The sequence below is a fragment of the Puccinia triticina genome, chromosome 1A (genome assembly GCF_026914185.1).
Source record: "Puccinia triticina chromosome 1A, complete sequence".
Classification (NCBI taxonomy): domain Eukaryota; kingdom Fungi; phylum Basidiomycota; class Pucciniomycetes; order Pucciniales; family Pucciniaceae; genus Puccinia; species Puccinia triticina.
In genome coordinates this window covers 6,742,509-6,762,740 of record NC_070558.1, presented here as the reverse complement: position 1 = coordinate 6,762,740, position 20,232 = coordinate 6,742,509, and the positions used below count along the sequence as shown (strand labels likewise).

The following is a 20,232-nucleotide window of genomic DNA, read 5'->3' as shown; positions in this document are numbered from 1 at the left end:
GCCGGCCACCCCGGACGTGCTAAAACCCTCAACCTGATTCAGCGCTCTTTTACCTGGACTTCCATCAAGCAACTCGTCAACCGCTACGTCGACGGCTGCGACTCCTGTCAACGGAGCAAACCGTGCACGCAGAAGCCTTTTGGACTATTTGAACCCCTTCCAATTCCAGCAGGTCCATGGACCGATATCAGCTATGACTTAATTACCGATCTTCTGACTTCGGACGGATTCAATAGTATCTTGACAGTGGTGGACCGCTTGACGAAAATGGCTCACTTCATCCCTTGCAGCAAAACACTTAACGCTGAAGGCCTGGCCCATCTAATGCTCAACAACGTGTGGAAATTGCACGGTACGCCGAAGACAATAATATCCGATCGAGGGTCCATATTCATTTCTCAAATCACAAGAGAACTGGACCAGCAGCTGGGAATCAGAATCCGCCCTTCGACAGCATTCCACCCCCAAACCAACGGCCAATCAGAAATCGCCAACAAAGCCATTGAACAATACTTGCGTCATTTTGTTGGGTACCATCAGACCAACTGGGCACCACTGCTCCCAACAGCCGAATTTGCCCACAACAATCACGACCATGCATCAACCGGCATCTCGCCGTTCAAAGCTAATTATGGATTCAACCTGTCTTATGGGCGAATACCCTCACCTGAACAGTGCCTACCGGCGGTCGAAGAACGCCTCAAACACCTCAGCCGGGTCCAAGAAGAACTGAAGGAATGCCTTCAACGCGCACAGGAATCAATGAAGCATCAATTCGACAAGCGGGTCAGGGCCAATCCGGACTGGAAAGTTGGAGATGAGGTGTGGCTCAACAGCCGTAATATCTCGACAACCCGACCATGCCCTAAGCTGGACGACAGATGGCTAGGCCCCTTTCCTATTTCTAACATTATCTCACGGTCTGCTTACGAACTGACTCTACCATCTTCTTTGAGAGGTGTACACCCGGTGTTTCACATGTCTTTACTCCAAAAACACCAACCGGATCTGATTGAAAGCCGACAAGTGTAAACACCCAGGCCCATAGGCATTGACGGCGAGGACGAATGGGAGGTGGAAGAAGTGCTTGACCGGCAGGGGCGAGGAAAGAAACAGGAGTATTTGGTCAGCTGGAAAGGATTTGGGCCTCAAGAGAACTCCTGGGAACCGGAGGAAAACCTCGAGAACTGCAAGACGTTGGTCGAAAACTTCAATACAAGATTCCCCGACGCCGCCAACAAGCACAAAAGACGTTGACAGAAACAGAAGTAATGTAGGAGGGCAAGCTTTTTTTCCCAACAGCCAGGGTTTTTAATGCTGCCCGGGGAAACAGCCGGATCCGCCAAGGACTGGGCTTAAACGGGGGATAATGTTACAACCTTGTAAACCCCCTTGTACTCGCCAGGGGTTTCCATTCCTGAGGAGGTTATCTTCAAGCTCTCCTCCCCACATTGTACATTCCCCAGTTAGCAATCTACTCATCAAGTTATGGTTATAACACCAGATCACTCCCGAGTCCCAGATTGTGACAGGAAGTCCTCCACTGTACCCAGGTACAAGCCCTGTGGCACATGTGGGTAGAGCCTCTGCTCCAGCAATGACCTGTGTGTTAGAGCATCTTCATGGCGGGTGCTAAACTTTGTTGTCAAATCTTGGAGTTCAGCAACTGGGAAAAAGTTTTAAAAACCTGCAGCAGTGCAGATTTTCACTGCAAGTAGATGGCAATCAGTACCAAGGTAGTAGTGAAGGTACCACCTTCCTTTTTCTCTCAAAACAGACACTCATACCGTTACTTGGCAACCGCAGAAGCAGTACCTGGGTCTTTTTGGCGGGTAACAGGTCTTTTTGGTGGGTAACAACAGTAATTTTTGTTGTTTTTTGTAGCCTGCTCGCTGACTTTGAACTAAGCTCTTGGCAAGCTGATATATGTATACCTGCCTCCAAGAGAGGGGTCTTTCTGAGAGGGGATCCCTCTTGGCAAGAAATTATGGTACATATCTATTATCCCAGCTCATCAAGAGGGATTCCTCTTGGTGAGCAGGTATACATCTCACTGAGAGTGATTCCTCTTTGAGAGTGTCAGAGATAGAGCAGCACAGGCACAGTATGTTACGTAGTGAGCAGCGCAGGTGCGGGCCAAACTCAGTCCTATCATTATGAATAACAGACCCTTACACTAATATTAAACTAAAAATATAAGGAAATTACTTACAAAAAAGAATTAGGTTAGAAGAAAATAAGAGTGTTTTGGAACACTCTACCAACAACAAGTTTACATTACCTCAAAAGGGTATATAAGGAGGCTCTTGCCTCCCTTTTCCCCCCAGATTTTAGATTTTATCCATGACTAGTACTTCAGTATAGCAGTCATATCCTCTAAACCCTCTCTAGCAGTCTTCCAAGCATTCATCAGTTGTTAAAGACTCTTAATACCTCCAAAAATCTGCTTGCAAGTCTTGTGGCTATAATCCTCTCCTAAGGTTTTCTTCAAAAGGACTATTTCTTGATCAATCACAACCTCCAACACTTCCCTTAACGCCCCAGCACAACTGTCCCCATTACAACCTGTTACCCTAGGTCTTTTATCCCTTCTGGTCACCCTTTCTCAGAGAATCTACCGTTGGACCCGCGGCAGGTACCCGGCACCCGTTGGCAGGTACCTCCGGCACCCGCCCCGCACCCGCGCGCGGGTGCCTGTTTTTTGGGTAAAACGGGTGCGGCAGCCCGGTACCTGCCCAGGTACCGCCCCAGCTCCCCCGGATGCGGCGGAGTTTGGGTCGTCCAGACGAAGAGGCTACAGCATAGCCTCGTCGTCCGGGAGGAATCCCTTCCGGGAGACGAGGCTGTTGTAGCCGTCGTCCGGGAGGAATCCCTTCCGGGAGACGAGGCTGTTGTAGCCGTCGTCCGGGAGGAATCCCTTCCGGGAGACGAGGCTGTTGTAGCCTCGTCGTCTGGGAGGAATCCCTTCCGGGAGACGAGGCTGTTGTAGCGCGTCGTCCGGGAGGGATCCCTTCAGTGAGACGAGGCTGTTGTAGCCTCGTCGTCCGGATCCCTCGCGGAGGACGAGGCTACAACAGCCTCGTCTCCCGGAAGGGATCCCTTGCGGACGAGGAGGCTGTATCTCGTCGTCCGCAAGGGATCACTTGCGGACGACGAGTTGTAGCCTCGTCGTCCGCAAGTGATTGCGGACGACAAGATACAGCCTCGTCGTCCGCAAGTGAACCCTTGCGGACGACAAGACACAGCCTCGTCGCCCGCAAGGGATCACTTGCGAGCGACGAGGCTTTTGTAGCCTCGTCGTCCGCGGATCCCTTGCGAGCGACGAGGCTGTTGTAGCCTCGTCGTCCGCGGATCCCTTGCGGACGACAAGACTACAACAGCCTCGTCTCCCGGAAGGGATCCTTTCCGGCGGCACCCGCCGGTACACCGCCGGTACACCCGCGGCACCCGCCGGCAGGTGCCGGGTACGGGTGCGGGTGCCTGTTTTTTTTCAAGACTCGGGTGGTGCGCAAGCGCATAGGAAGCGCAAAGACCAAAACCCTAACCCTGAAAGGGGTAGCGGTGAGCCTGCGCATTTCTTAGGCCCATGCATATGCATGCGGCTCCAAGACAGTAGTTTGAAGCTAAATGCCAAACTCTGTTCCTCTCCTCTAGCCACGTCAGAACCAGACGCAGAGCCCAAGTGACCCAAACAAAGCGGACCCTCAAGCAGGTAAGTCACGCTCGTATAGGGTTCGTCATAGCTAGGTAGCGCCGAAGCTGATGCGTACATAATTGTACAATATTGCAGAAAGCTCGCACCCGACGCCAATCCAGACCTACAAGGTTATAGCCTCAACAATCGAATATTGGACCTCTCCACTGGAGGTAAGTAGATCGTTGCAGAAGCCTAAATCTATAGCAAGGACAGGACCCTGACTGATTGCTACACTCCTGTGTTAGACGGCTGTTGCTCCGGTTCCTTAGCAGCTCGTATCTGGAGCCCATAAAGATTGTGCTCCTCCGAGTCCAAGTAAGATATCTCTTACTGTTTAAACTCTAAGTCGAACTGAGTCTAGGCACTGACATAGACTTTAGTCGCTCTTAAAAGAACACCGTTTCTTGTAGCACAATCACGTTTCTTAGCCTGCTCAGCAGTTTTCATCTCTCTCTCAGACTTTTTCATCTATCCTATAGTAGAGTCGGTCTTGTATCCACTCTTAGTTACATGATAGTTTTCATTTATTTCTTTATATCTCCTAGTATGTTAGGATTGATTGCATACTCACTAGTAATGAAAAAACTCTTAGTCTTGTGAATTGTCACATTTTTCAGGTAAAACGGATGTGGCACCCGGGTGCCGCTGGCACCCAGGTCCAACAGCAGATTCTCTGCCCTTTCTTCTATTCCCACCAAGAGTCTTTGCACCTTGTTGCTGGAGTTCCCTGGTCATTAGCTTCAGGAAGCGGCCTAAGCCTTGTAGACACAGTCCAAGCCGTCATAGTTCTCAACAGTATATTGATTCCTTTGTGTTTTATTTATGTACAGTTTACAGCTATAGCACTACAAGGATACTTGGAAGTAGCATAAGCTTGACAGAGAGCAGGTATACATCTTTCTGAGAGTGATTCCTCTTGGAGAGTAGGTATAAATCTTGCTGAGATTGATTCCTCTTGGAGAGCAGGTATAAATCTTGCTGAGATTGATTCCTCTTGGAGAGCAGGTATAAATCTTGTCAAGAGAGAAGGTATATGTATATCTGCTTACCAACAACGGTGAAATGGTACGGTACATGTATTGGTATTTTTTTTTTTGAGTCCAATACACTGTATTGGTATTGGATCAAGTCACCAAACCAATACAATCCATGGTATTGTATTTCCAATACATTCTGATACAATACAATACAAGTGTATTGCTGGGAGGGGCCATTGGATTTAGTGCCAATTGCCCAGAAAAGGTGTTGTTTTTTTAGATACAATACCACCGTATTGTATCTTTTTTTCTATACAATACATGGTATTGAATTCTGATGTAAAAAACAATACTATATGTAGTATTGGCCAATACCAATCCCGTATTGTATTTTTTCACCGTTGTTGCCAAGAGGAATCCCTTTTGTTGAGATGTAAAGTTGAGCAATAATGGGACTTGAAGACAAGTCAAGAAGGGCGGAAGGAAATATACACACGGTAAGTAGGAGCTGCAGCCAGGAAGCATATATCTTGACCTCATGACCAAAGGATTTTGCTACTATTCATCCTTCTTTTTCTGTGGTTTTTGTAAGAAACAAACCAAATAGGTTTCCCTGTAAAGAACCTTGACTATCCAGAGAGAAGTCTAAAAAATTGTGGCTGATTAGACTTTTCTAATTCAGAGACCCACCACGTTTCCTTGGTGAGAGCAACAGTGGGCCTTTACTTTACTTTGCTATAACCAGGCCCTTCCAGTAGAGTATAGATGTTTTTATAATCTCTGGTACTTTACTGGTTATAGTAAAGGAATTTTTCCCAATGGACTGATATAGTAGAAATCCCTATTAAACATGTTTCAACCCTAGTTATTTCAATAACCAGGGGTAAAACTGGGTTTAAATGTACTTTTACCCCTGCGTATTGAAATAAAAAGGGGCAAAACTAGGTGCAAATGCCTTGTTGTGGTTATAAGGAGCCTTTTGCAAGCTCCCATCAACAAAACAAAACAAATTAATTTAACTAATACCGTACCTGTATAAAAAAATTAAAAAATCAAATATGTGTTATAGTAAAGACAAATTCTTTACTGATCGGAGTGCTATCTGTTATAGTATTGAGCCAAAAAAATCTACTATATCTTTACTTTACCAATAAACGTAAAGTAAATGCCCATTGTTGGTGAGAGGAGGCTGTTCCACTCTCTAGCGTAGCTTGGCAGCACTCCCTTAAGGAGGTAGCATTGCCAGTGGCAGTTAGTACCCACCAGAATATAATTGAAAATCTGCTGTTCTTCTTTCTCTCTACACAGCGGGGCAAGTGGGATGTCAGCAGGGTGGCCGACCGGACACCAGCAGGGCCCTGCAGTCATCAGACGCCCTGATGGCCCCGTTTTGACACACGCCGCTGTGGTGATTTATATAGGCGAGCGCGGTAGAATGTCCACGCGGGGGATAGCGCGGGCGGGGAATGCACAAAGCCGCTCAGGCATGGTGCATTCCGGTGACATGAGCACTGAGGATGAGGTCAGGAAAGCTTGCGGAAAGTCACGCGTGGATTGGAATGCACGGATTGCGGATTGCGGATTTCGGATCGGGCATTTGGATCGGAGCGGAAAAAGACAGGGCTGGACTGCGGCGGGACTACACACGTGGACTGGTAGCAGCGGCGCGTCAGCGGGTGAGCCATGACAGCTTGAGCGGGTTCCATCAGCGGGTGGAACCGGGGTGAAGGCGGTGGCAAGAGAACGACTGACGGGGGCTAGACAGAGGACGGTGGGAGGGCAAGCGTCGGAGAGGAGCGGAGTCTGGGAAAGTGACAAGCGGGATAGCGGGCGGAGTAGGCGGACTAGTGCGGGAAAGTGTCAGACGTGCGGGATCGGGTGGGAACGGCGATGTGTGTGCCATGGAGGGGAGGACGGAAAGGGTTTTTTGGCTCTCTTTTTGGGGGAGGATCTTTATCCTATTGTATTACGGATTACACTCATCATCATTGTACTTACAACTACGGACGTACAAGAGTTATTGAGAGAATATCTGTGTTCTTATCCTTATTCAAGAGTTACTTGCGGATTATTGTGCTTGCAACGTGCGGAGCTTTATTCACTTGCGGATTATTACGCTATAGATCAGGCTCAGTAGAGGAGCGCTGAAGGCTAGCGGAAAGTAGCAGTGCGGAGCCGAGTTACCAAGAATCACACAGCCCGGACATCAATATTCTTGAAGGAGGCGGTTAGCGGACATTCTTCACCAGCCAACCAGCTTTCATTCTCACACCGCCAGGACGCCATCCAGCCATGCCCTGCAGCCATCTCTGGTGGCGCACCTAGGGCAGCCCAGAGGGGCCAACCCAACCGAGGCGCAGGGGGCACTGTGGACTGTATACAGAAAAACTATCAAAAAACATAAAAATACAGTATCTTGTATTGGGCTGTATTTGCAACAAGATATCAAAGTTTGAATACATTTGTATAGTATTGGTCTTTGAATACAGTACAAATAAATAATATTGGGTGCAAAACAGATAAAAATACAGGCAGATACAGACACATGTATTGTATTTGTTTCACCGTTGGGACAAGTCCCCCATGCAATTTACATCCTGATCCAAGGAGGATACCATCACTTTTTTTGATCCATCTCAAATCTGATCCTGATTCTTTCTGAGTTCCATCGGAGTATTCCAAGCCGCTTCCCTGTGTAAGGGCTGAGAGTAGCCCTTCACTGAATCTCACAGCTATTCAGTGTAGTCCGTTGATACAAGACCGTTGTGGTGATCCAGATCTGTTGCGCGCAACAAAACTGCCAAAACCTCAACTCACAGCCTAAAATACTTGCATATGATAGAATATTACTAGAGAAATAGATTCTACATACAAACGTAACCCTAGTCACTCACTTCAACTACCCAGCTAGCTCTTTTAGTTTAGAAGTTAGTTACAATTATAGGTTTAGTACAGGCCATACCCAGGTGGAAAGTCATATAAATCATAAAAGGCATGCATATACAGAAGAGTATAGTTAGATTTACTAGTTAGGCAGGCCTCCACTATTAGCTACAGATCACCTCACGCAACCTGCGAGTTGGAGACTGCATTGACTAGACCTCCACTCAACAACTCAACAGATTTGTGCGGACCTTACATCAATGCATGCGGTCAGAAAGCCTCCACTTTGGCAGTGCAACCAACCTATGCGGCCTTTGCCTTAAAAAGTACAAATCACACATTGTCATGCGGAACATCAGTTTAAGTTATGCACCCCTTGCAGAAGGCAGTGCAATCCACAGGGTCACCACCAGCAGAAATGCCTCGAGTGCAGCCCTCACCAGCAAAAATGCCTCAGAAAAAAATATATAAGGAGGCCCTCCTCCCACCATTTTTCCAGCATCACCCAGGCACCCCAGCTCAGTGGTCACCAGTCATCATTTTTGCTATCATCACGGAAGACACAGTCATCATACATTAACATAGAAATCTCATACCACACTCCATCATCATTTCTCTCTGCTGAAACCATTAAAAACCCAACAAAACATATTCTCACTTGATTATATTCTTTGCCCATCTCGCCATATAGAGGTTGTATACGCATCTTGTACTTGTTAAAACTGATCTAGGTCTGATAGAGACTACTACATACAAGTTTTCTCCGTCATAAAAGTCACGCCACAACAATAAATAAATTTGTTGTCAGAATTCTGTAGTATAATAGAGGGGAAGGTCTTTCAAACCACCCGTAACAGTATTATTACTTAGCTGGAATATCATATTGTTATTTCCCCCTCAAAGGACTGCCAACCCATCCCAAAGGAGTTCTCACATCTGGTGTCCCAACAGTGGCCAACAACCTTCAAGAAGATCAGTAAATCATCATCAAGATCAACAAAAAAAAAAGAACCTATAACATACTGCGGCTAACCTCAAGAGGACGGTCGTGACAGGAGCACCCTAGGACTTCAATTTGGAAAATCAGAAAATCACTTTCTGCAGATCAGATACAGCACAGGCCTCCCAGACAAGAGGTTAAACTGTCTATACTTTTGTACAAAAGTACTATCAAAATCATCCAGAGTGCTTCTCATTCAGGTTGCCGAGATTTCACATTACATTCATCCAATTTCAATACATCGTGGCAGGAAACAAGCTCTCTCTTTGGCTGGTTCAATTCAAATTTTTTAAAACAGTGAACTATCTTGCGCTTGTAAAACTCAACTTTTGTTCATAATTAGTAACATTAGAATTAATACACAAATTAGAGAAGAATACATACAAAGGATAATTATGGTAGATGTCACTTGCAATGGAACAGCAGATAGAATTGGGAAAGTTTCATGTATTAGCAGGGGTTTTTTTTTTGCGGCTTCTTTTGGCCAGGACCTAGCGGACAAGATCTTACGGCTGCAAGGGTTTTTATATACAACAGTGTTGGTGCCAATAGCGGGGAAGAACAGTCATCAATGGATTCAATCACAGGGGAAAGAATAGGCGACTATGGTGCTATTTTTTATATATTCAAGGATAAACCGGGGATTGTGGAATCAAATGATCGGCCTACGCGCGAATGCTTGACAACACAACCTTGGATATTCAGTAGCAGAAATCTTACACAAGAAACAAGGACATAGGGGGGAAGAGACCGGCGACAATGGAGCTGCTTTTTATATTCAAAGATCAGCTGAGGACAGCTCGGATAGATCGTCAATGACGCAGGCTAGGATAGGCTAACGACGGTGCAGAGTGTATAATCGGCCTATGCACGAATGGCTGACAACGCAGGGGAGAAGTTTTGGCATCGAGCGAATAGAGCAGATTTGTCTTGAGGGAGCTGAGAATGGATGCGCGCGGAGGATCGGTGCTTCGGCGGACAACGGTTTTTTTTGGTATTCGATATCTTTTAGTTTGATTCTGCAAGGGTGGAGGTCAATCAATCGCGGAGTACTTGGCCATACGGGTGGTTGAAGCAAGCTGAGATGTTCGGCAATAAGCAAGCGTGGCCGCGGTTACGAGGTGGAGGCACTGCTCGTACATAACCATCAATTCAAAAATTCAAAATTAATAAGACGGCAGGAACAAGAACAAAGGAAAAAGGGAGAATAAAAGGGACGATCATCGGCGGAGCCGTTGGGCGTACCGGTGGCTGTCGGGCGAGGTGCAGCATCCTTGGCATTGATCGGGACTTGACGAAGATCCGAGGGCCAGCAAGGGCATCACAGGCCCGCATCAGCAAGTCATGAGGGGGTTTCACGAGTGTTGTGACATTCGGAACAGCAAACAGAAGCGCGCGCGGCTTTTGCAAAAAGATGCTAGCTCAGCGCAGCGTCTATTCGGAACTCCCTGCAACAGGAAGAACAAAGTGGACAATTGAGGGGTCCTGCATGACCATAAAGTGCAATTTTCAAGTAAAACCCAGGGTCCTGCAAGACCATAAACTGCAATTTCAAAAAAAAAACCTCAAGGTCCTGAAAGACCATAAACTGCAACATTCAAGGAAAACCCAAGGTCCTGCAAGACCATGAACTGCAAATTTCAAGCAAAACCCAGGGTTGCATGACCATAAACTGCAACTTGAAAGAATCCCTAGGTCCTGCATGACCCTAAGCTGCAGTGCCAAGAGGAAGACAGATCAGCAGCTCACCTAGATCACATGATTTCAAAACTTAACATCAATTTTTGGTTGGAAATATCAATAAGTCACGGTGCAGGAGTCATACATGAAGATACAACGGACAACAAGAGGTACTGAATCACTTCTTTTGGATAAAATATTTATAACAAGCAAGAAATTCAGATGAGATCACTGGAAGATCAAATAAAATGAGGAGGGTACAAACAAAAATACAGGTAGTAGGTCTAGTACTAGCAATAGTGAGGAATATGGAGAAGATTTTGGTGAACGAAGCGAGTTCAGGACTGGATAGGAAATTTTAGAAAATGGATGAAGAAGAAAGAAATTGTGTTTTATACAGACTATCCTAGCTTGATTTTCTGGACTAAGTGTATTATCAAATGGAAGGACGTGGAAACATAGGGGAGAATTTAAATGGGTGTAATATTGGACAACATCACCCTTTCTTTAGTAGAGAAAATAGAAGTATAGTTAGGCCTTAAAAAGAGTACGATGTGACGGAAGGAAAGAGTTATTTTAAAAATTCATAGAAATACGGGAAGCCAGTTGGAGGGAAGGTTAATCAAGAGTGTTTAACTCATCAACTGGGGGACGTATGTTATACTTTCGTCGGGAATCATCAACCACATCCCTTTTCTTTGGGCCAACGTCAGGGGTACAGAGTATACTCGTAGAGCGTTAGGATCCTTTGATTTGGGAGTGGCAGGGGGGAATAGGTTTACATAGGACACACATATACTAGATTTTGAGATAGGGAAAGGATGTATAGATTGGAAGATACAATACCGATTTGGAGTTGACTCAATGTAACACAAATAGCCAATCGGAAAAACACAAGGAACAGGGAAGAAGGCACGGAAACTTGTACAAATATTGTCAAGGACTTACAACAACATCAGGGGACTAGAAATTTCTTAGCAGGAAGGACTTGACAGTTTTGTTGCTTGCTTAGGAATGCTGCGGACAGCATTAATTTGGGGGGGGATGTGGTGATCCAGATCTGTTGCATGCAACAAAACTGTCAAAACCTCAACTTACAGCCTACAATACTAGCATATAATAGAATATTATTAGAGAAATAGATTCTACATACAAACGTATCCCTAGTCACTCACTTCAACTACCCAGCTAGCTCTTTTAGTTTAGAAGTTAGTTACAATTATAGGTTTAGTACAGGCCATACCCAGGTGGAAAGTCATATAAATCATAAAAGGCATGCATATACAGAAGAGTATAGTTAGATTTACTAGTTAGGCAGGCCTCCACTATTAGCTACAGATCACCTCACGCAACCTGCGCGTTGGAAACTGCAGCAACTAGGCCTCCACTCAACAACTCAACAGATTTGCGCGGACCTTACATCGATGCATGCGGTCAGAAAGCCTCCACTTTGGCAGTGCAACCAACCTAGGCGGCCTTTGCCTTAAAAAGTACAAATCACACATTGTCATGCAGAACATCAGTTTAAGTTATGCACCCCTTGCAGAAGGCAGTGCAATCCACAGGGTCACCACCAGCAGAAATGCCTCGAGTGCAGCCCTCACCAGCAAAAATGCCTCAGAAAAAAATATATAAGGAGGCCCTCCTCCCACCATTTTTCCAGCATCACCCAGGCACCCCAGCTCAGTGGTCACCAGTCATCATTTTTGCTATCATCACGGAAGACACAGTCATCATACATTAACATAGAAATCTCATACCACACTCCATCATCATTTCTCTCTGCTGAAACCATCAAAAACCCAACAAAACATATTCTCACTTGATTATATTATTTGCCCATCTCGCCATATAGAGGTTGTATACGCATCTTGTACTTGTTAAAACTGATCTAGGTCTGATAGAGACTACTACATACAAGTTTTCTCCGTCATAAAAGTCACGCCACAACAATAAATAAATTTGTTGTCAGAATTCTGTAGTATAATAGAGGGGCAGGTCTTTCAAACCACCCGTAACAGTAGTATTACTTAGCTGGAATATCATATTGTTATTTCCCCCTCAAAGGACTGCCAACCCATCCCAAAGGAGTTCTCACACCGTGATGTCTTGGAGAGAACCAAAATTTCTAGAACCCAAGTTATATTGCACTAGCTCAGTAGAAATGAAGTCAGTCGTGGTTCTCCACTATATACAACAAGATAAGGTGAATAGAACAGTAGTGAAGAAAGGAAGGGGAGAGAGGCTTACCTAGCTCAGTAGAAATGAAGTCAGTCGTGGTTCTCTACTGAGCTAGGAGGGAGTGGGGGATACTGGACTAAGAGTGCGGGTCTGGGTTGGTCTGTGATTGGGTTGTGATACTTGTGCCAGGCGCGGGCCTCGCACCCTGATTCTTTTCTGCTTCCTTGATCCCAAGCTCCACAACCTTCATAGTTTGAACTTTGCGCATTCTTCCCAACAGTGGGTCGCTACACTACACTACGCTACAGGTCCACTTCGCGTTAGTGTAGCGGCAAAAAGCGCCCGCCCATTTTGAGTAGCGTTAGCGCGCTGTTAGCGCCGCTACGCTGCGCTAATTTTCAGCGGCGCTAACAGCGCGCCAATTGTTTGTTGGTGTTACCGCGCCGCTACAGTCACCACGCTGCGCTACAGCGCTTTTAGCGGAAAAAAGGCCTTTTTTTCAGCTAAAAGCACTGTGGCGCACCGTAGCGCGCGCTCTTTTGCGCCCTGCGTGTGTAGCGTTAGCGCAATTGCGCGCATCTGCGCTAACGCTACGCTAACAGCTAAATTAGCTGCGCACCCTTTGCGCGTAGCGTTAGCGCAGAGAAGGCGCAATTCGCTAATGCTACACTAAAATTTAGCAAAATTCCGCTACGCTACGCCACGCTAACTCTACGGTTAGCGTAGCTGGCCCACCGTTGTCCTTCCTCCGCCTCCCCGACCCCGTTTGTAGCAACACTGGGTCGCTACGCTACGCTACGCTATTTCAGCGCTATGCGTTAGCGTAGCGGCAAAAAGCGCCCATCTATTTTGCATAGCGTTAGCGCGCTGTTAGCGCCGCTACGCTGCGCTAATTTTCAGCGGCGCTAACAGCGCGCCAATTCTTTGTTAGCGTTAGCCCGCCGCTACAGTCGCTACGCTACGCTGCGCTACAGCGCTTTTAGCGGAAAAAAAGCCCTTTTTTCCCGCTAAAGGCGCTGTAGCGCAGCGTAGCGCGCGCTCTTTTGCGCCCTGCATGTTTAGCGTTAGCGCAATTGCGCGCATCTGCGCTAACGCTACGCTATCAGCTAAAATAGCTGCGCACCGCGTGCGCGTAGCGTTAGCGCATATGGGTGCAATTGCGCTAACGCTACGCTAAAAAATAGCGCATTCGCGCTGCGCTACGCTACGCTAACCGCTATGGTTAGCGTAGCGACCCAGTGTTGTTTGTAGGACCTATTTCCTCCACCAAGGGTATCCACCCCCCTTTGTCTCTAAACAAATTCCACACCCATCCCTGCTATTGGTTTCTATTCTATTTCTGCTCAAGATTTTACGTACTGCCACAAGGAACACAGCACTTTCCCCTCACAGAGCTGCCTACAGTCTGACACCGTAGGAGCTCCATACCGCTAGACCAGCCATTGGCAGAATCAGCTCCCTCAATGACTGGTGCACACCGGTCATTGAGGGACACAACCCTCTCAATGACTGGTACAGACAAAAATGGGTAGGTACGGTATGGTTATTGGTAACATACCAATATTATAACAATTTTTTGCTTGTTAATGTTAATGGTAACAGAAGTGTGTTACAATATTGCACACCCAAGAAGTTTATTTTTGAAATCCATTGCAATATCTGACTGCACGGACAGGCAGATATTGGACTATCTAGTAGCCAGAGGGGGCCATTTGCCCCTCTTTATCTTGTTAACCAGTGGTTAACGTGTTACGCTACTAGTAACGCAAGTAACACACCAAAATAAATCAGGCCTGTTACAATACGGGCCTGCGGTTAAAATCACTTGTTACTAGTAGCACTAACACCTGAACACAGTAACGGTAAGCTTTCAGCTACACAGATAACGGCTGTTATTGTAGCGTATTGTAACTACCCACCGTTGGTACAGAACATTCATCAAGGGAGATGATTCCTCCCAGAATCAGCCCTCTTGATGGCCCAGTCTGTACCAGTGTGGTGGTTTATATGGACAAGTGTTGATGGAATTTATACTTGGCAATAGCGTGGGAGGGAATGCACACGCTTATGTGAAGCCTCCACTTCCACATTCCTCAAAAGTTAATGGCTCTTGCCATCTCTTCTCTTTATACACCGCTCTTGGCTTCCTATTTTACTTACTATCTACCACCAATTCAAAACTAGCTTGTATATTCATACATCTTTGTTTTGCTGCTCTTGGCCAACCCCTGATATACTTCTGTTTGTGGCATGCTTAAATCAGAGCCTCTTTCATACTTATATCCTAACTCATGTACATTAGCATAGCTATCTCAACTGGACTTCTCCAAGTCCAGTCAATCTTTTTTGTCCTCTTGGATCCCTACGAGCTCATCCAATGAGTTTCCTCAGATCCTATCTCATATCTCCTTCTTCTGATTGTCCAGCCGTTCCATCCCTTGGTCTATAAACAGACCTCCTCCTCCCTGCAATGGATCCACAAATCAGTTTACTTGCATCTTTCCTGCTCTTCAAACCAGCAAGCCTCAAACTGCTGAGTTTGCCGCGCATTTGGTGACTTCAGAAAGCATGTGCAAATGCATAAGTGGACCAGAGTGGAGGGTGAGAGATGAAATGTGGTGTACCAAAGGTGTGGACTGGATACATAGCACCGGCGCGGCAGCTGAAGCTGGTGGAGCTAGGGCAGAGGCGCTGGTGAGATACTGACTGTCAGGATCTGAACAGAGGACACAGTAGGGCAAGCGCCAGAGAGCCGCGGGCCTGGGAGTGTACTATAGCATGTGGATGTTGGGCAGAGATGGCGGACTAGTGCAGATTCAGGGGGGAATGGATGCAGAGGAGCAAAAAGGGTTTCATGGTTTCTCTTCTTTTTATCATTTTACTTACAACTCATCATTTCAACTTACACAGATGGTATGGAATGGAGAGTATTAGAAGAGTTTTACATTACCCTTATTCTTACTTGCTGTTGTGGAGTGCGGAGCTTGACCATGCACGGATTATTACACTAAATATCAGGCTCATAGCAGAGTGCTGAAGATTAGTTGAAAGTAGTGCTGCTGAGCAGACATCATTGATAATCACTCAAGCCCAAAAAAAAAATTCTTCAAGGAGGCAGATTCAGAGATTTCTGACCAAGGCCAGCCTTTATTTCTACACTGGTCATCAATGGGACACAGCCCTCTCAATGAACGGTCTATCCATCCATCACAAGGAATAATAGCTCCCAAAGCTGTTTTGGTACATGTATTCAGGAGGATTGAACCTCTTGATGACCGGAATAGACAGGTTATCAAGAGGGGTTTTACTCTTCTCTTGATGACCGGAATAGACTGGTTATCAAGAGGGTTTTACTCTTCTCTTGGTGACCGGAATAGACTGGCTATCAAGAGGGTTTTACTCTTCTCTTGATGACCGGAATAGACCAGTTATCAAGAGGAGTTTTACTCTTCTCTTGATGACCTGTCTGTAGCATTCATTGAAAGGGGTATATCCTCTTGATGACTGTTCTGTACCGGCCATTGGGAGGGCTGATTCCTGCCAATGGCTGGTCTATTCTGGCAAATTTTTGTTTTCCAAAAAATAAGTGCAAGTAACCGCAGGTACCTGCCATTCTCACCCAGGTACCTTAGCTTAACACAAGTCCTCCCTGGTGGGAGGCTCACTTTGGCTGGCAACAAAGCAGCCCCTCCCACAGGGACAGGGAGGTACTTGTAAAATTTGGATGAGAAAGAAATCATGAATGGCTGGAGGAAAAATGTTTAGCCTCACCCAGCCTCCTCCTCAGCTCCTATGGACCTACCCCAAATCCAAAATACACTTCTTCACCCCAGCTTTCAAATTGGTTCTCATCTCTGCAATCCCTACCATTTTTGCTGTAATAATCCTTTAAAAATAAAAAACATACAAAGAAATGTAAACCAATGATCTGCAATGCTCATGCCTTGTGGATCTTGGATTCACAAACACAAAGATATCTGCAGATCCTACACCTGTAGCCACCCAATTTTTACATTTTCTTGCAGATATGATATTCAATCTTGCAGATTTGCAGAAAATCTGAAAATGGATCTTCAGAGCAATGGAACATCCTTTGGGATTCCTTTGAACTTCAAAACATATTCCTTCCATCAGTTTTTGAGATTTTCACTGGTGTGGGTGCACATCAGTACTTTCCATAAATCTGTTCATTCAGTTTCCCTTGTACATATTTGGTTAATTTTGAAATAATTTTCCAGTGATTTGGGTGTTGAATTAATATCCTTCCTTTCCCTGCCAGCCTCTCCCACGGAGAGCCCTCCGGGCAGGTTCTCGGGACCCTTGGTTTGAGAGGCTTAGTTAATCCAGCAGGTATCCATCAATGGGTGCTGGGTGGCAGTGCGGATATGGGTGTTTAAAATTGTTGAATTCTTGTCTTCTGGACTATTCTCTTCTTGCCTTCTGCCTTCATTCCCCTTCCTTTCCAATCTCCCTGACTCCAACTGATCCATTCTCTTTAACCTCTTATTCTCTCTCACATCCTATGGTCTGCTGTTATTTAGTGGTCATGTTTGCTATCCATACTTGCCTTGTTGACTTTGTTCCCTGCCAAGATTAGATCATCAAACTTTCCCAATACTTCTCATGCTTTCGCTTGTGCCATCTCTGTTTGTGACAGACTTGAATCATTTGTGATATCCCTGATTGAGACTTCCAGTTCTTTCTATTCACTTCACTCAGTCTCTCATATTCAACATGCTCTTTACCACAACTTGACCTCTGGTACATTGTCTATTTTAGCTAGCCTAGTACAAAGCAATCAAGCCCCATTGGTTCTCCTCTTTTCTCTCCGTGCCCTGCATTGAGCCGCATCTGGTGAGCACCTCATCCTCACTGCCACATCTCAAGCCTCCAGCTCATTTCTTGTCTCCTGTTTGTGTGGCTCTCAGTCAAATCCAAACAAAAATCCTGGAATTCAAGAGGGGTACCCGGGTACCTGAACAGGTACCTGGGTACAATGTGACATCTCTAATCATTCTACTCATTTTTGTTACCCCCAACCCATCTTTTTTACCTGGACTCAGAATTGTAACATTCAAGAACTCCAATTTTAAGGCCTTTACATCAACAGGAAACAACCCTCTTGATGACCAGTCCTGATCATTGGGTGGACTCATCCTTCTTGATGACCGGGACAGACTGGTCATTGAGAGGAGGGATGAGTCCTCCCAATGACCAGTCAATACAGGTCATTGAGGGGGATGAGTCCTCCTGATGATTGGTCTATACCGGTCATTGAGAGGGATGAGTCCTTCTGATGACCAGCATTGACTGGTCATTGAGAACTACAGGAAAGTGTGGTCTTTGGAGTGCCTGACCTGCACTCCATGGACCTTGGAGTGCACATACATGCCTTCATGAAACTTGGAGTGCACAGACATGCACACCAAGTAATGTGATGTGCACAGACTTGCACACCTTTTTAGTGTGTGCAGGGGAATTTTTTGGTGTGCAAAAAGGCTGACCCTTATTTTTACCCTATTGTGAACCTGACTTAACTAAGCCTCCCAGGACTCGGGGTGCAGAGCGCCCCAATGCAAAGCATCTCCTGTTCCCAATGGGAGGCTTTTGAGTTATTGGCTTTTTTCTGCATCAGAGCTTCAGGAAAATCATGGCTTTTGGCCAGCTTTTTGAATCAAATTGACCTTACACAGCGCACACTCATTGTGAGTCAGCAAGCTGAAGTGCAGTGGATAGCTGAGCATCTCAGCTTCAATGTAGTTTAACTTTTGTGATATCTACACTTGAAGGAGAGTGTTGCCCTTCTTATGGTCAAACACAACAAATTACAAACTTCAAAGGGGGATGGAAGGAGTTTGTGAAGGGGGAAAAAGTGGTGATTCCCACCAAAAGAAAAAGAGAAATCAGGCCTTTAATCTGGGACCACAGACAATACAATTACACAAGGAGAAGAAACCTGAAAGGGGAGCGTGAAAAAACTCCCACCAAAACACTGAAAGCTCTCAAGCCAAAAGTCTCGCGCTTTGCACGACTGTACCAGGGCCCTCTGAAGCAAGGGACCTGTGATAAGTCAGTTGTGGACCCCCTTATTATATGGGGCAAGAGCACATTACAGTGAATTCAACAATCTATGTCTTTACTCCATATTTTGGCTTTTTGCCCAGTGTATTCTATTCTTTCTTGTATGAAATGTTGCCCTAGCTTAACAAAGCCTCTCAGGCGGAGGGTCCGGGGGACCCCGCTATGGAACTCTGGCCGGGCTAGGCCGGCAGCAGTTCGGGGAGGGGAAAAGAAAAAGCTAAGAATAGGCTGCGTATGCCCTCCGGGGTGATTGGCCGTGAGTGAGCGCTGAGAGATTCGTGTAAGCGTGGGGGGGGAGTTGATTTTACGACGGCTGGAGATGCGCGTCGGCGGGTTTTGTTTTTGAGAGAAAGCCGGGGATACTGCTGGCGGGGTTGTGATCTAAACCAGTAAGGTGGAGGAGATCGGCGTTTTGCGGGGTAAAGAACTTGAAGACTTCAGACTTGCGGGCAGACAATTGCCAAGACTTAAACTTAGAATGTTGATGGATAACTGAGAATTTTATGGTTCAGAGTGAGTCCATGCCGCTCCAAAGCCTGAGTTCAAACTGAACTCAAACCTTGGAGTTGGTGACATGTAGCAGACATCTCATCACAACCTAGCGCGCACGCGCGCGCAACAACAACACAAGACAAAAGACAGAAACAAAACCAAACAAAACAGAAACAAAACAAACCAACCCTCCTCATACAAAACCTATCCAACGCGCGCAATGTGAAAGAGGACATAACAAAACATGATGAAAGATAAACTTAAAAGAAAACAGGACCAAGAAAGCCAAAACACAGGGAAGAGGGGGGGGGGGGAAGAAGACCTGAAACGCCTTGAGGATGCGCGCCACGCCGCGCCGTTGAACTTGAGGAGGCCTCGAGGGCTGAAAGCTGCATCTTGATGTCTTGAGTCTTGACGTCCTCTGGCGCGCGCCGTGCGCGGCAAAAAGCTTGATTCCTCCGCGTGTACCAGATTGTCCACCACATCCACCCACGACTTGCAGTCTGTCCCTAGACTGCTTGTCCAATGCCCGTGCCTAAAGAAAATCCAAGCCCTGAAAAGGAAAGAGAAAGAAACCCGGCGCGCCCGCGGTGCTCACGAACGTGGCAAAAAGTAGAGTTTCGAGGAATTGCGGTAGTAACTACCCAGGAGGTGCACACTTGGAGAGGAACTTACTTGTGGTCAGCAATGCCCTCGCGGGAGTAAAACCGTTTGACCTGATCCGCAGAAAAGCGCCTCTTCAGCTCCGTGCCATCGAGCTCCTCCAGAACATACGACCCGCCCTCAACCTGCTTCACGACGCGGTAGGGGCCGTTCCATCGATGCGCAAATAACTGCCCCCACTGCGTCTCAAGAGACCGATTGTACGCGAGGACCCTATCTCCAGGCTTGAGGGCTTCGCGCAGTCGTCCAGGGTGCTTCTCTTCCCAGTAGCGCATCGAGTCCTTGCGCGCTTCCATCATCTTCCGATACGCGATGCCGCGCGTCTCCTCGCTGCGCTCCAACTGCGTGGACCGCGCAACAAGGAGGTCGGTGGTGCTCTTCACGTTGTCCCAATCGACGCCGAGATATGATTCGATCTCCAAATCCAAAGGGAGGACGGCCCGCTGGCCAAAAACTAGCTCATAGGGTGAATACCCTGTCGTGCGCTTGGTTGAGATACGGTCGGCAAAAAGGACTAGGGGGAGGAATTTCCGGCAATTCTTGCCGCTTTCCCCAGCCAGCTTCACCAGTGCGGCTTT

The 20,232-nt window shown here is 46.6% G+C and overlaps 1 protein-coding gene across 1 annotated transcript; it reads right to left on the bottom strand.

The window, feature by feature from the left end:
* Positions 1-9,591: 9,591 nt before the first annotated feature.
* On the bottom strand, positions 9,592-9,829 carry PtA15_1A741 (uncharacterized protein; the record flags this gene model as incomplete). The annotated part of the gene is made up of 2 exons (XM_053165800.1): positions 9,592-9,690; positions 9,776-9,829. 2 exons carry the CDS (start codon positions 9,827-9,829, stop codon positions 9,592-9,594), a joined length of 153 nt encoding a protein of 50 aa, XP_053016955.1.
* Positions 9,830-20,232: the final 10,403 nt, after the last annotated feature.